The following is a 17645-nucleotide window of genomic DNA, read 5'->3' as shown; positions in this document are numbered from 1 at the left end:
CGACCAATTTCTAATACATTTCTGAAGTAAGCCGCCCGAAGCTAAGGAATGCTATAAGTAACAAATCTTCCAGTGTAATACTTTTCTTATCAAATATCGGATAGCCAAACTAGATACTCATAGATTGTACTCGTATGTTTACTGCTGAGAGTGATAAGATCGTGGAGAGTTGATTTTGTCAAATCCACTGGTTCATTAAAACAATCTGCAATTGGCCTACTAGTTTTAGTTGTTACACCATAATCAATACCTAGTAAACCGAAGAAATTGGTAAATTGGTGATAATGGTGTAACAACCGAAATTAGTACCTCAATTTTTTTCAATAAACCATTAGTTTTGGCTACATTCCAGAAGAAAGAGAGGAAGACCAAGAATGAGATGTGAGGATGAAGTAAGAGACGATCTCCAAAAAATGGGATGTAGAGGATGGAAACGAATGACAGAGAACCGAGAAGAGTGGAGAGCTGTAGTGGAGGCGGCCAAAGCTCATAATTATATTGGGCTGTAGTGATAAAAAAAGTAGTTTTTAAAAGATAAAGGCGTTTTCATTCGCGATAGTTAACAGGGAGCTTGTAGAGAATCTCTATGGTAGTACTGCATTATATCTAACGCTCGAGAACCTCAATTGAGAACACTTTTTTGTAAAAACCAGGGGCGAATATAAGGCCCACGCCCCCCCCCCTCACCCGAAATAATAAATATAAAGAAAAATAAATACAGTAATCTGAATTTTCTAATGAATGATGAGCGAAGGCATCGCCGCAGCAGACAGTGCTATTCCTCTCCACATATAGGTGAGGAGAGTGGGGTGGAGTTCGTACCAGTTCGGCTTGCCAGTAGGGGTCTTGGCAATTTATACATACATGAAAGAAAAAAATATTTATAGATAGAAAAATATTTGTAGCTAGAACCCTTCCAAACACGATAATCACAATCGCGTATTTAATGCTCAACTCACACTTATGCGACTCAGGTCGAGAAGAGACTCGACTCTAGTCGAGAGCATGTATATCAAATGGAGACGTCGCGGAGACTAGAATCGAGTGGTCTGAGTGTCGGGTGAGTGTGAGTTGAGCCTCACTAACTATTTTAGTATGGTACGGATAAGTGTTTACAGATGTGATATTGTTAAAATCTTGACCAATGTTTGAGAAATAGTAACTGAGATCTTTTCATCATTTTGTTTCTTTAGAAATATACATTCTTTATGATTTAATGTCAACAGTAAAGAAGCGTGATCTCGGTAAAGTAAAAAAGGCGTTTAGCGCAAATTTCCCTCTGAATATGAGCAGTAAAACTGATATAAAGTATCATGGGGTGTTTACTTAAAATCACTTAACCTTAAATTAACCTTGCCCCCCCCAAAAAAAAATCTATATTCGTCACTGGTAAGAATCTTTGAAATGTATAAGTTTTACATTTAGATTTTTATTCATATGAAATGTGAGGTGGTAAGAGACTGATTTCTAGGACCAAGGTCAATTTTTCATAAGTAGGCTATACGTAATTTTCTTTCGAAGTTCATTTCCTACATAAATATCCAGCAGCTTTCTAAAATGAGTAAAAAACTACAGTTCACTCTTTCTGTCATTAGACGAAGAAGCATTCTCATTGCAGTACACTACAATAAGTAGGCCTAAATATGTGGGACCCTAATGATAGAAGTCATTTAAAAATTCGAAAGCAGAACTAGATACTACTATTCTTGAGTCATCGGTGCATTTTTAATTACGAAGCAATGTTAAACTGCAGTAGTTCTCCTACTTATTAAGTAGCCGTGGATGGCGTGAAGGTGAGTGTAGAAATTGCTAACAATCCATTGAATGTGCATAATCGTTTTCTCCATCCGTTGAGTTACAGTTACAATTATAATAACCCTTCTTTCAACATTCACCTCCGGATTTGAAAATAAGAGAAGGAAATAAAGTAATCTATATCAACTATAGGTAGCCTGGTAGCCAGTAGACTTATGCCAGTGCCCAGTAGACACGAGAAAGAACTTTGCCAAGGATTTACATTCAATAATGCTTGTATGAAATAAAATTCGTACTAGCTGAAACTATAGATATGATCTTGAAAAAATTAATGAAAGGATATAATCATTTAAAGTACAGTAAAATGATAACTAATTCTTTGAGATTTAATGACCACATAGGATCACTGTAGTCTCTGGTTAGTCATCTCCTTTGTTTATTCACTTCAATTCTCTTCTTTTCTTCCCTGTACCTTCTCATTTTGTCAGATATTTCTTTTCTCAATTCATCTGAACAAACCTGTTGCCTTCTTTCAATTGTTTTTATTGATAAGATCCTCCTTCTGCCAGTGATGGTTGGAAAAAAGATATGTCTTTTTTTATATCCACAAACCAAGGAATTGTGGCTCTGTCTGTTTTCGCACTCATGAATGTTCCAATAAGTCTTCTTAACAATCGACTCGCTGGGGTTCTAAGAATATGTCCAGAGAAAGAAATTATCTTTTTGCACATTGCGTCAGTTATTGGTTCTATTTCCCTATGAATCTGTTCTCTTGGAAGGAGTCTGAACTGGTTGTCAACTACAAGTTTTTTGCTAAATTAACTCATTTATAATATTGTATTTTTTTATACAATGATTAGAAATGTCCAATCTTTATCAAGGTAGGCCTATATTATTTCCAATTACGGTATTACTATAGCCTTCTTAATATTTCAGACTCTGGCGAGTTTCAAGAGAAATAACTATAGAATGGCCGACAAACAAATATTTGAACGTGATAGAAAATAGAAAAACAAGACTAATTTTTTGTCGTTAATATTTGTGATTATACATATCATTAGCTCTGAGATATTGCTTTGAATTTACTCATCTGAATCATCAGTTGGAAAAAATACAGGAGGTAAACACATTTCAATAATATTCCTTTCTATACAGGTACAGTATTCCATTATTATACGTTATACTCTTGCCAAGCTCTCCTACCTCAATATTAAATAAAAATATAAATCTCATTACCATTTAAATAATTGTGTCACAACATGTTTCGGACATTAATACCATTTTCAAGTTCGAAACATGTTGTGACAAAATAATTTAAAAGGGTACCTACTGAGATTTTTATTTTTATTTATATTAAAAGCCCTAAAGAAAAAAGACTCAATATTAAATTATTTATATTTCTCAAACCAACACAATAGAAAACAAGATCAAGAATCCTCTTTCTTGAGGTTCATAGATATTCCAAAAGTGTTCCTACATGAATAGTTTGGAAGGGGCTGTTATTAGAATCATACTCAATTCTCTGAATTTAATATAGCGACGGAATAAATAAACCATAGTGCTTCTCTACTCTGTGATATAGCCGATCCATCCATACAACAGTAATGCAATAAATACCGGAAAACTTTTCTGTAAATAGTATAAATGATAATATTATATCTGATAAAGAGGTAAACATATTCAATATTATATATTGGATAGTATTATCAATGCTATATATTATATTGAACGAATATATTATAATATATTATATATATATATAATATATTATATATATATATATATATATATATATATATATATATATATATATATATATATATATATATATATATATATATATTATATATATATATATATTATATATATTATATATATATATATATATATATATAATATATTATATTATAATAAACGAAAGAACTGGCTTATACACGTACGGGATCGGAAAATTATGTTTGACACATCATAACGTCTGAACTACTGGACTGATTAACTTGAAATTTGGCTTATAGATTCTTAATTAACCGAGGATGGTTTTCATGGTTTCAAGATTTCATTACGTTAAGTTTTCATTTTGTCACGTTTTTGAATAGACCCTTGCAGAGCACGGGTTTCCTGATAGTCTATAATTGACCGTGCGAAGTGAGGTCTACGATTCAAGTCGACGGTTTGGCTTATTCTCTTTATGTTTGAATGTTTATATGTTGCGAAACGCGGTAATAGATTTTCATGAAATTTGACAGGTATGTTCCTTTTTAAATTGTCGTCGATGTAGGCCTATATACAGTAAAAGGTTTTTGGAATTTTTGCATTTCAAGGATAATATAAAAGGAAAAGGAGCCTCCTTCATACGCCAATATTAAAGTAAAAATCAGACTATAGAATTATTCATCATAAATCAGCTGTCGAATGGATTATAAATTGCATGCCATGACGTATGCAATTCAATATCTCAATGTAACTTGGCTGCTGTGTAGACTATTAATTGCATGCCTCATTGAATGCAATTTTTATGAACTATTAATGAACTATTGATTGCGTGCAATAACGCATGCAATTAATAACTAAAATAAAATAGTATTGTCTTTCTCTGCTTTGAACTCGGGCAACTCCTGTTGCCAGTATGTCTTGAAGGAGATTAGCTTTTGATGTTAGAATTTTTGATACACCAACCCCAACAGCCATTAGCCGTTTTCACACCGATATCTCGTCGACACGACATACAGACAGGATTTCAAATCAAATCAAATATTTTTATTGCCATTAACAAATACATGTATCGACAGTTTACTCTGATGGACAGTATAAGAGGAGGCTGCGGTTTATAACTGCGCGAGGCCTACTATTCACAGAACTACTAGTATAATAAAGGAAAGAATATTGGCTCATACGGGATAGGAAATTCATGAATGACGCATCATCACATAAAGTTTTCAAGAAGACCGTGCTGAGCACGGGTCACCTGCTAGTATACAATAAAAATATCTCATTTAAAAAAGTAGAAATAAGAAGAATACATATTATATTATAAATATTGTAGAAAAATATAGATCTAAGACAAAAAGAATAGAATTTGAATGGATTAGATATTTTCTTACCTGCCCACGTTCCATACTTTTCGACCAAATCTGTGGGAACATCCCTCAGCCGAGGAATAACATGCGCCTTGAGTCCACAGATTATATTCCACAGGGTTTCAGTCACTACACAAAAAAGATAGAAACCACCAATATAAGCTAGCAAATCAACTGTGTGTGGCATTTCTGTCGATTATTTCGGTATGTTTTACCTTTAAATACACAAAAACAATGCAACTTTTGTGGCTGAGCCACTGAGCACAGGTATCACTGAATGAAGCACGTGTTGGTGATGAAAGTACTTGCTGACTTACTTCGGTTGCACACCGCTTGACTTTTGGAGACGTTCTGGATAGAAAATCGAGCGCTGCACCCGGAGTCAACATTCTGATAACCGACCGGCTCGCTAAAGGCAGCACACAACAGAGCTTCTCAATTGATACCGTTTTCCACTATAATAATTTACGATTTCATTTTGATTTTGATTACAGTGTTATCAGAGAGTAAAGATACCGTTTACTTGTAGTCTTAATCATTTGTCTCTGGTGTGTTATCTTCTGTACATTCTATTTTCCTCCTCGATCGGTTGGTAGTCCCTCTCCATCTCAAAGTAGCCAACATAAAGATTTCAATACCTATCAACTTTTTTCGTTAGGGCTAAACTTGAATAGAAATGAAAAATAAAAATCTGTGTACCCTTCCTTCATTTTTTATTTACAACATGTTTCGGCCATGATGCAATTATCAAGTAATTTAATCAGGTTCAATATTGTATTTCGCACCTTACTGTTGAATGATAAATTTATAATTTATCTGATCTACAACTACGAGATTCAGCAAATCGCAAAAACCCAATAATTTTAGCAAAATTAATAACAGTAGATAACATGTAATTGAACTTTTATTTAATGGTTTCTAGGACGCCCAAGAATGAGTTTAAAAGACATGTCAAAATATTGTTATTTTAGAAGAATTAATGTTAATATAGATCATCATTACCATTGTTGACGTGAAAAATTCCACCAATTTCCGTGTTTTTTCCCCTCCATGTTGTTTGCTCTATCAACTTCAGTTATAAGCTGGCTTGCTTTAGTTATGAAGTGTACAGTACAGCAATATAATTTTTCAATATTAAGTTTCAAAGTCAGTATTCAATTTTTCTATTCTACCGGGAGTATTAATTATTAATAATTATTATTACCGTAGGCTATAGGAAAGTGCGGTTTTCATAAAAATCAATTTTATTCATTTCATGTTTTCTATTTATGATGAAGTTCTAGAGATCATCCATGTAATTCAATCAATCAAACAAATAGAAATTGGAAATTGAATTAACCCACCAGTCTCAAATGTCAAAAATGTTAATTGTACCCACAAGATCAATATTTACGGTGGTCATTTAGCTCAAAATTAGTATATGTCAGCATCAGTTTTCGAATAACTCACTTTACTAGTACACAAACACAGTTCACCATCGTCTTATCACCTCAAATACCATGTTGATGCCATTGTATTAGAAGGTATGTATCAGAATAGAATCTTTTTGTTCTGTTATCAGTTCCAATTGTGTCATTGAATGATAAGAGCGCCAATTGAAGACATCAAACTTCAATGGAAGCCTCCGTTTCATGCTGGATTTAGCGGCTGAAGACCAGATAGGGAATCTGGGACAAACGGTTCCCCACCAACAGCAAGCAATACGGCGTTGATAATGCAAGAACCTGCTTCACGACTCACGACACTATTCTTGCAGTCTGCAATCGCTCTATTGCAATATCAATATTATACTTTCAAACTATACACAGATGTATCTAGATCTAGATATATATTCACTGAAGTTTTCTGGTATAAATATAATATTCATAAACGGCCAAAGCATTGGCATTTGTTTTGTTTGCTTGAGAGCATTGACCAACCCATTCTTGTGTGAGGATTGTGTTTCAATTAACTTTCTTCTCGCTTTACATTCAACATATTACTTTCTTCTATCGACGACATATTGCAATGGATCTACTTGTTCTGAATCAGTTTATGCCAACGTACAATAAATGAAATATCTCATACACAATGGGTATGAGATCTCAATCACTCAGGTAATTTGACAGTGGGTGTAATTGGGGATCCTACTCCAATTGAAAATACTACCGTACTTTACTATGACTTTGAAAATCTGGTCCGCCATCTTGGAACCGCCATGTTGAATGCAACTTTATTTTTTTTAATAGGAAGGTGGTCATGCGATACATAATTTCGATACAGAATTTCAAGAAAAAATGAATGGCGGATACCGTATATCGATATCTCAAACCGTTTCTAAGATATTCACATTATTAATCAATACTATCCAAAGCAGAAAGGAGAGAAGAAAGTCCGAGAACGGCTTAATATATCATACACAAAGGTTATTTGATGGTGAGTGTGATTGGGGATCCTACTCAAATTCAAATTACTACTTTACTATGACTTTGAAAATCTGGTCCACCACGTTGGATCCGCCATGTTGAATGCAAAATTTTTTTTTTTAATAGGAAAATGGTCATGCAATACATGATTTCGAAACAGAATTTCGAGAAAAAATGAATGGCGAAAACCGCAGATCGATATCTCAAACAATTTAGAAGATATTCACATCATTAATCAATACAATGCAATTCATGAGTGGTTAATAATGTGAATATCTTCTAAACGGTTTTAGATATCGATGTGCGGTTTTCGCCATTCATTTTTTCTTGAAATTCTGTATCGAAATCATGTATCGCATCACCACCTTCCTATTAAAAAAAAATAAAGTTGCATTCAACATGGCGGTTCCAAGATGGCGGACCAGATTTTCAAAGTCATGGTAAAGTAGTATTTTCAATTTGAGTAGGATCCCCAATCACACCCACCATCAAATTACCTCTGTGTATGAGATATTTAGGCTGGTTACAGAGCTCGACCGACCGTCAGTGCATATGTACCATCCTGACCGTACGCATCGATGAATCAGTTTTACACATTCAGAGCTCGACCGACCGTCGGTGCGTATGCACCATCCTGACCATACATCAGTTTTTCTGACTCACAAAATGGACGCCTTTACAGATTGTTATTACAGCTTATTATCTTCGTAAACGAAAGATTAAAAGACGTAGATATCAAGTTCACCCGATGGTCGCCCAAAGAGCATTTCAAAGTAAATTTATTACCATTATATATATCACTAGCCGTCAGGCTCGCTTCGCTCGCCATATCCGTCTAGCCAGGGGGCTCCGCCCCCTGGACCCCCGACTGGATCGTCCAAGAATGAGATCAGCAGGCTCGCTTCGCTCGCCTGCATTTTTCATTTGGGCATTTTTAACATATTATGTTAGGACAATCCAGTCGGGGATCCAGACTAAACGTCTGGCTAAACGGATATGGCGAGCGAAGCGAGCCTGACTGCTAGTAATATAATATTCCCAGGATTGAAGTAGCAGTGCCCAATAAATTTTTCCGCGATAAATGCATTTGAATCTTCAACTTGGTGCCAACCTAACAAAGTCAACTCAACTTAATGCCAACCTGACAAAATTATTAATTTGGTTGCCAGTTAACAGCTGTTTCAAAGAGGTACTCTATCGAGATTATAGTTCTATAGTAACATATGATATGGAAATTTCAATTATAATTAAGAGATTGGGAGAAGAAGAATAATACATGCTGGAAGACGAACTTTAAACTCTTAAAAACAACCCTTAGAGTTAAAATATTGCCAAAAGATTTCTTAGTGCACCTCTAAAGGGCCAACTGAACATACCTACCAAATTTGAACGTTTTTGGTCCGATAGATTTTTAGTTATGCGAGTGAGTGAGTGAGTGAGTGAGTGAGTCAGTCAGTCAGTCAGTCAGTCAGTCAGTGAGTTAGTGCCATTTCGCTTTTATATATATATAGATTTCTTGGGGTGAAGATACTACCTCAGAATGTCCATCAGAAATTTTGATGAGTTATTTCGAGCTTGTATCACCATTGGGAATACTTGCAGTCACTTTAAGCTACGGCTCAAATAAAATGCAGATAATATTAATAGTATATGATTTTTTCAATAAAAAATTTAGAAATGATTGAATAAATGTATAGAAAAACTCTGAATTCAAATATGACACTATTTGAATTCACTCATTATGCTATTCAATTAAATATCAGCTGATTGTCGGGCAGAGGTGTCAGTACATTGGTTATGTTGCGATTGGGCTACTGATCAGTACAGCTCTGAAAGCTTTCTATTTGTTTCAATAGCGCGTCAGTCGACCGATGGAACGGATGCGCACGAGCTCGACCGATGGTCTTCGTACGCTGTATAAAACGCATGGTTCTGACCGTGCGCAAACGTGCCGTCAGTCCTGCTCTATAGGGATACATGGAATATCTATGGAAAAGACAAGCGCGACCGACGTACGCACTGACGGTCGGTCGAGCTCTGTAACCGGCCTAAGCCGTTCTTGGACTTTTCATCCCTCTGTATAGTGTATATCCCTCTGTATGGCGACGACCGTTTCGTGCTGTTTTTGCACATTCTCAAGCCAAACAGAAACAGGAGAACAAAGAATTTGAGCGTTTTTTTTCATTTTAAAGTTATAAAAGTACATTAGTAATAATATTAGTGAAAACAAGATGGATAACCAACAAGGTATATTATTTTAGTCTTCAGGCCTACACATTCTCATCATGAACACTCTAATTATTCACAATTAATTAAAATAGCTATACCGTACCTACCCCCAATATTTATTCGTGATATACGATGGCCTAAAATATTATATTTTCATCATTAAGGCTACGGTATATCTATATATATATAAGCGAAATGGCACTCACTCACTGACTGACTGACTCACTCACTCACTCACTCACTCACTCGCATAACTAAAAATCTACCGGACCAAAAACGTTCAAATTTGGTAGGTATATTCAATTGGCCCTTTAGAGGCGCACTACGAAATCTTTTGGCAATATTATAACTCTAAGGGTTGTTTTTAAGGGTTTAAAGTTAGTCTTTTAGCATGTATATTCTTCTTCTCCCAATCTCTTAATTATAATTGAAATTTCCATATCATATGTTACTATAGAACTATAATCTAGATAGAGTAACTCTTCGAAACAGTTGTTAACTGGCAACTAAATTAATAATTTTGTCAGGTTGGCATTAAGTTGAGTTGACTTTGTTAGGTTGGCACCAAGTTGAAGATTAAAATGCATTTATCGCGGAAAAATTGATTGGGCACTGCTACTTCAATCCTGGGAATATTATATTACTAGCCGTCAGGCTCGCTTCGCTCGCCATATCCGTTTAGCCAGACGTTTAGTCTGGATCCCCGACTGGATCGTCCTAACATATGATAAAAATGCTCAAATAATGAAAAATGCAGGCGAGCGAAGCGAGCCTGCTGATCTCATTCTTGGACGATCCTGTCGGGGGTCCAGGGGCGGAGCCCCCTGGCTAGACGGATATGGCGAGCGAAGCGAGCCTGACGGTTAGTAATATCTATATATATAAAAGCGAAATGGCACTCACTCACTGACTGACTGACCGACTGACTGACTCACTCACTCACTCACTCACTCACTCACTCCCATAACTAAAAATCTACCGGACCAAAAACGTTCAAATTTAGTAGGTATGTTCAGTTGGCCCTTTAGAGGCGCACTAAGAAATGTTTTGGCAATATTTTAACTCTAAGGGTTGTTTTTAAGGGTTTAAAGTTCGTCTTTTAGCATGTATATTCTTCTTCTCCCAATCTCTTAATTATAATTGAAATTTCCATATCATATGTTACTATAGAACTATAATCTAGATAGAGTACCTCTTCGAAACAGTTGTTAACTGGCAACTATATTAATAATTTTGTCAGGTTGGCATTAAGTTGAGTTGACTTTGTTAGGTTGGCACCATGTTGAAGATTAAAATGCATTTATCGCGGGAAAATTGATTGGGCACTGCTACTTCAATCCTGGGAATATTATATTACTAGCCGTCAGGCTCGCTTCGCTCGCCATATCCGTTTAGCCAGACGTTTAGTCTGGACCCCCGACTGGATTGTCCTAACATGATAAAAATGCAGGCGAGCGAAGCGAGCCTGCTAATTTCATTCTTGGGCGATCCAGTCGGGGGTCCAGGGGTGGAGCCCCCTGGCTAGGCGGATATGGCGAGCGAAGCGAGCCTGACGGCTAGTAATAATATATTTATTAATCTAAATTCTAGTCTTCTATATTGTCATTCATATAGGTCTGTTCAAATTCAAGTGATATTTTCCACCCCTACTAAATACAAGTCAACTGTTATATTGTGAAATTCAATTTACAACAAATGGACTGCGCAGAGCCTGATGGATTAAAAAATAATATTGACATGAAACAACCCGTGATCATTGATGTGGAGAGCATGTGGAGATATTTAACAAACAGATAATTGCTACTTTTGTAATATAATTTCACCTTTCCTTAAAGTCTAGTCGGATGTAGTCATATGCTATGTGTCAGTAGAAGTATATATATATTTTTTTGAATCATATATAGCTTTTAGTAATATGTGTCGGTAATAGCTATAGGTAGCTATTACTATAGGTACTTATAAGGTTAATAACAGATAACCAACTACACGGTTGGCCAGGTTTTATGATGTACTGAACGTGAAGGCTTTCACTAAAGATCTTCCATTCATAGCGACGAATTGCAACAGTGCTGCATTTTACTGAGATCTTGGAAGGAAACGAATCGCGTGCTGACGCCATTGAGCATTTCATGTTGAGTTTCTATGCTATCAAAAGTATGACAAAATTGTTTGAATTATACATTTAGGATTTTGCAACGTTGTATGATCATCTGAAAGTGCGGTAAGCCTATTGCAGAAGTATTTTGTTTCGGTGTTAAACCAATGAGATTTGCTTTCTAATATGACAAGTCGGGATATTGGGGTGCAAAGCACAAATCAAGTTATGTGGGTGATAAAAAATTATTAAACGAATAAAATTTGGTTTTGTAATATAGGGGGCTAGGTACCACTTTTATAGAAATAAGAATAAAATGAATCAATGTTTACTGCGGGTTGTGCTTATCTGATCAACCTGTGTCCATTTCCATCCCTTCTTCTATTAGATCTATCAAATTCTGTCTTCATTAATTTAAATTTGAATTTTAAAAAACACTTACGGAGTGAAAATGCACTTACATTGATAGTGACAATAGTTTCGTCCTGGTGTGGGTCATCATCTGATAATGACCAACAACAGGTTGAAACGATCGTCACTATCAATGTAAGTGCATTTTCACTCCATAAGTGTTTTTAAAATTCAAATTTAATTTTAATAGTGAAAAAGAATGGATATGCAACAGAGTATTCATTATTTATTGCTAAGGTCTTATAGTTTCTTCATTAGAAGGTAATTTTTTATAGTGTATCTGTATTGCTGTATTTGGCCTACTAGAATTCAGTTCTACCAGTATGCTATAATATTATCCTAGCCGCCAGGCTCGCTTCGCTTGCCTTATCCGTCTAGCCAGGGGGCTCCGCCCCCTCTGAATCATCCAGAGATGAGAACAGCATTCTTCATCTGAGCTGGCTTCCTCCCGTCAAATATAATTTACATTGCAATCAGTTGACAGAGATCACACAGGAAAACGTCGCTTTTGGCCGTATCTTTGGCATAATTTCCAAGTCCTCAAACAGCAACCTATATAACATTGTACACCTAAGTTGAACCCTCGTGAAAAAATTTGAACATTTTCTCTCAATCAGTTCTTGGAGAACCTGAGAAAACACAGAAAAGCCGCTGTAAAACAGCCTATATCGAGCGTATCTTTGGTGCTACTTTGAAGTCCTCTCAAGATGAAATTTCTTGATTCTAGCTGAACTTCTATACCAAATTTAAAAATTTTCTCTCTATAAGTTCTTGAAAAATGTAAGAAAACGCTAGGGAACGTCGGGAAACCTCAGTGAAACAGCCTATTTCGGGCATATCTTTGGCACAATTCTGGCGTAGTCTCCTCAAGACAAAATTTTCTAAACCCTAGCTGAGCTTCTGTACCAAATTTGAACATTTTCGCCTATAAGTTCTTGAAAAAGCTGAAAAACACAGCAAAACGTTGAAAAAACGAAGATTTTTGGCGTATCTTTGGAAATTTTCTCAAACCCGTTCTTAGTGTGCCTCTAGAAGGCCAACTGAACATACATGCCAAATTTGAACGTATTTGGTTCAGTAGATTTTTAGTTCTGTTGATCATGAATGAGTGAGAGAGTGAGTGAGTAAATGAGTCAGTGCCATTTCGCTTTTATATATATATATATATATATTATATATATATATATATATATATATATATTATATATATATATATATATATATATATATATATATATATATATATATATATATATAGATGTTCCACTAGAATGTTTGGGTATAATATAAGTATAAAAAATTTACTTCGACTAAATTTTGCGCCTTCAAAAACTTTTCACCCAGGGCATTAGCTCACTAACTACTGACATTTTTCACTAAAGATCAAATTTCCAATCTGCCTTATTAATTCAGCACAGTCACGGAGTAAAGAACGACGAAAAGAAAACAAACAGTTATGATAACAGTAGACACTTATTTATTCCGTGGTATGGTACGGTATAGAAGGTATTAAGGCTGTGCAAAGGCTAAAAATAAACTTTCTCTTCGAAATATTTTTCGATTTGTATATCATTAAGCTATCAAAATGAAAAAGTTTTCTCAGGAAAACATTTTTTTTTCCGATCATTACTTTTTGAGATATGAGCGCCTGAAGTTTGATTTTTTTGGACAGATCATTTCAAATTCGGTAAGATATAAATCCATGAGATTTATAGGATGGATTCTTCATGGTATTGTTGATCTTGTAAAAAAAATTCTGAAAATATCAGTTTTTGAAAATGTTATTCAATTTACCAAAAGTAACCCAACAAAAAGTTATTTTTGGTTATTTTTAGTAAATTGAATAACTATCTTAAAAATGGATATTTTCAGAAAATTTTTGTTTTACTGGATCAACAATACCATGAAGAATCCATCCTATAAATCTCATGGATTTATATCTTACCAAATTTGAAATGTTCTGTCCCAAAAATTCAAACTTCAGGTGCTCATATCTCAAAAAGAAAAGATCGGAAAAAAATGTTTTCCTGAGAAAACTTTCTCATTTCTTAATGATATACAAATCGAAAAACTTTGAAAAATATCACGAGTAGAAAGTTTATTTTTAGCCTTTGCACACCCTTAAGTTGATGATTCAGTACCCAAGTGGAGAGTTCTGCGGACAAATTCTTTTTTGAAAAAGGTTAAAATTATTGCAAACCGCATGAAAAAGAGTATAGAAGTGTTTCTGGGGTTTTGCTAAACTACGGTATCAAGATTACGCTTAACTGAGGTACCTCACTAAAAATAAAAATTCTCTATGAATATGAAGTGTTTTTCATAGAAAAATTAGGGTTTTTGAACATGAAGAGGAAGAGCTACTCCGTCTTTCAGACTTTGCTTGACAATCGTTTTGCCTTGTTTTGAGGTACGGTACTGGTATCGTCATATGAAACCATCATCAACCACTTCGGGAGTCCAGTTCTTTCTAGGTACTTTCAAATAATATTTTACGATGTGTGTTATGTAATTTCTCATAATATAACAAGCATTTTTTTGTTCTAGTATGAACTAGAATACAAGAAATTATATTTCTCAACTTCAATTGGTTAGTGCAAAAGAGGATAAATATTTTATAAATATATAAACTAGCAGGTAACCCGTGCTCCGGAAGGGTCTAATTAAAAACTTGACAAACTGAAAACTTGACGAGAAGAAATCTTGAAGAATAAAAAATAGGCCTATAACCATCCTAGGTGAATTAAGAATCAATATGCAAAATTTCAAGTTAATCAGTCCAGTAGTTCAGACGTGATTATGCGTCATACGTGAATTTCCTATCCCGTACGTGTATAAGCCAGTTCTTTCCTTTATTATAGTAGAGCTGATAAGAGCCTAATAACGTGAACAATTTATTGAACAATCATGGCTGAACTCGGTGCTCATCATGGGTGGAAAATGAATCCAATATTAAAAATGAATGCTTCAATTCTGTAAGGCCTATTGTTCTCCATGAACTGGATTCAACTGCAAGCCCTGGTTTTGGCCCAGTGTTAATCCGATTGCCCCGATTTACCAATCAGGATTTGAAGAAGGTTATTGTAACAGTTGTGAAGCGAAAATAATAGACTAGTCATTCACTTTCAATGAGCACATAATACTCTCAAAACCAGTCTTTTGTTTGGAGCTTAATATTTTTTGTGCCATCCATGGTCGCTGGACTAAAACTGTTTCCATGTATCTCTGTGGCAACATCCCATGTAGTTTTTTGTTGAGTCCTGTTTTTTCTGCAATTCAATTTAACTAATTCTCTTGTTTTGATGTCACATCTGAATAAGAGGTGGTCATTGCGTAATCGAATGGATTGTTTCAAGCTGTTGAATGAAAATTGACCTGAATCTGCAAGGCGAAAGTGAGTTTGCCCTTATAGGTTGGACAATAGAGAGAAAGAGAAAATCAAACTAACAAAATGTAAATTGTTGCTTGCTGAAAATTTGGTTTTCAGATAATAGTTAATTAGGCTGAAGCTGAAAGTATCTTTGATGGACGTGTGTGAATTATTTATCATTATTTTTAAAATATGGTGGAGTGACGAGCTTAAATCTCTAGAGAAATATAGCCTAAATTTATTTGCAAATAGGCCTGAATGTGGCAATGCACAACTCAAAGTAAGCTTGCAGCACTCTGTGACACATAATGTAACAACAAGACAACATACAATAATTATTATCAACTGTAATTAGCGAAAAAGCAAACAGGGGAAAGGGAGAAGGAATAAAGAAATTATCTGGGGAATGAAGAATAAGGAATATAAGATAATAGGTGTATTATCCTAGCTGCGTTCATTGGACATCTGAAATTAGCAGTGGAAAAGTAGTGTTGTTTCGTAATCGATTCAAAGACCATAAATATTGACAATGTCGCTTGGAATCATCAACTTCTTACGAGGAATATCACCTTTGATTTGTGGTTGATGAGTATTCAGATGACATTGTTCATAAATCATGCACCACCTATATCAAGTACGGTAGGCTACGGTACCTACGGTACTTTACGCTTCTATATACAGTACTGCACTTTGCAGTAGTAGGAAAGCGCAGCTAGGATTACCATATTAAGTCTCATTATTCAAAAAGCAACAATCTCTAAAACACTGATCTTAAGAAAGATTTTTCTAAAGATATGGAAGGAAGAGGGTGGGTCCCTCCAATCTGGGTTTGACTTTATTTTTGTGGATCAATTTTGCTCAAAGAAACTCATTTAAATTATTAGTAAATTAGAATAATCAAATACCTTATATGAATATACCTTGTATGAATGGAAGGTTCCATTCATATTTTATTAAATTATAATAAAAGTCTTATTATAAGACTAGTCTTTAATCTATCCAAAAGAAGCGGTATTTTCAATCCACATAGCGCCATTCATACAGTTGCGTAATTGTGTTTCCAGGTTATCCGAATTTGTAAAGAGAAAGCCATATCTGATATGTATTCATCCACGTGGACACTGATAACACAATTCAGGACCATTTTAAATCCCGACAACAGAAACAACATGCCAATTTAAATAACTCATTAGCCTGTTCTCTATTCTCAGGTCCAAACAAAATTGAGTGTAATTTACCTAGTTTTCAGGAAAACATCCAAAATGGAAAGAACATAATAATAGCCTCGATCTTTCCAATTTGAGACTTGATTGTTCATCAGAGAGTAGAAACCTTGAGAAAAGCACGATTAATGCTTTAAATACTAAACACTCTCAAGATAAGGTGTACTGAAAGTTAATAGAGTTGTGGAGGGAGCTTGACTTGATTTAGAGTGTAAATAATTTGGAGGAAACTCTAACGAATTGAAAGCTACCTTTAAGGAATCACACCTGTTAATGATAATAATATTAGTGTTGGCTTGAACACGTTTACAAAATGATTGAAGATTGAATATTATGTAATCACGGTTAGCGTGCAACGCTCGGGGGTTATTAAAATATGTCTCCTCCATTTTATATGATCAAGTTGCTATTAGCAAATGAATGTAGATTGCAATGAAGAATCAATAAATCAGGTGAATATGAAATCTTCTCTCTAGCGTAAGTAGAAATTTAGAGAACTTTGCAAAATTGATCATAAAAAATAGTTAATTTGCAGTAGGGAATAATGAAACGAATCTCAGGGACACCATGCAGGGTATTGATTGTGGAATTACGTGAAATTGAGCGCCTAAAAATTATTTTCTGTGTAGGTTATTATTTGTAACGTTTTAGCTCATAGATTAAGATAGCCTTATAGTTATAAAAATTAAAATTATTAAAGATATTTGAATTATATGATGAGGATAAATTAATTTTCGAAGGCTATTAATTTTAAAAAATTCAGTGTATAAACCTTCCAATCAATTAATACAAAGAAGTGAAAAAATAACAACTCATTAACTTTATATATAGGCTAAGCTCCATCCGTTTTGGCGAAATCAAATTACAATACCAGTATTCAGTACTTCAAAAAATAACAGCGAATGATCTTATAAAAACCTTTGTCGTTTTCCTTTGCCATTTCAAAATAGCGTTTAGGTAACCGAAACCAACGAAGGTAATTAATCAATCAAGTAAAAAGCTTGTTAGGCCTTATACGACATTCGAAAATACTAATCCGGTGCAAGTTTTTTAGTCATTACATTCAATTGAGAAAACAGATCT

General features: G+C 34.7%; 1 protein-coding gene across 1 annotated transcript in view; it reads right to left on the bottom strand.

Annotated features, from left to right (window-relative positions):
- LOC111046826 (inactive hydroxysteroid dehydrogenase-like protein 1) overlaps positions 1–5195 on the bottom strand; it is a 48688-nt gene extending 43493 nt beyond the window's left edge. Inside the window, exon 1 of the mRNA XM_022332463.2 lies at positions 4857–5195. Within this exon, the coding sequence (XP_022188155.1) occupies positions 4857–5019 (163 nt within the window). The 5' untranslated portion in view covers positions 5020–5195. The remainder of the gene's footprint in view (positions 1–4856) is intronic.
- Positions 5196–17645: the final 12450 nt, after the last annotated feature.

This window comes from Nilaparvata lugens, chromosome 10 (genome assembly GCF_014356525.2).
Source record: "Nilaparvata lugens isolate BPH chromosome 10, ASM1435652v1, whole genome shotgun sequence".
Classification (NCBI taxonomy): domain Eukaryota; kingdom Metazoa; phylum Arthropoda; class Insecta; order Hemiptera; family Delphacidae; genus Nilaparvata; species Nilaparvata lugens.
This window is presented reverse-complemented; position numbering and strand designations above follow the sequence as displayed.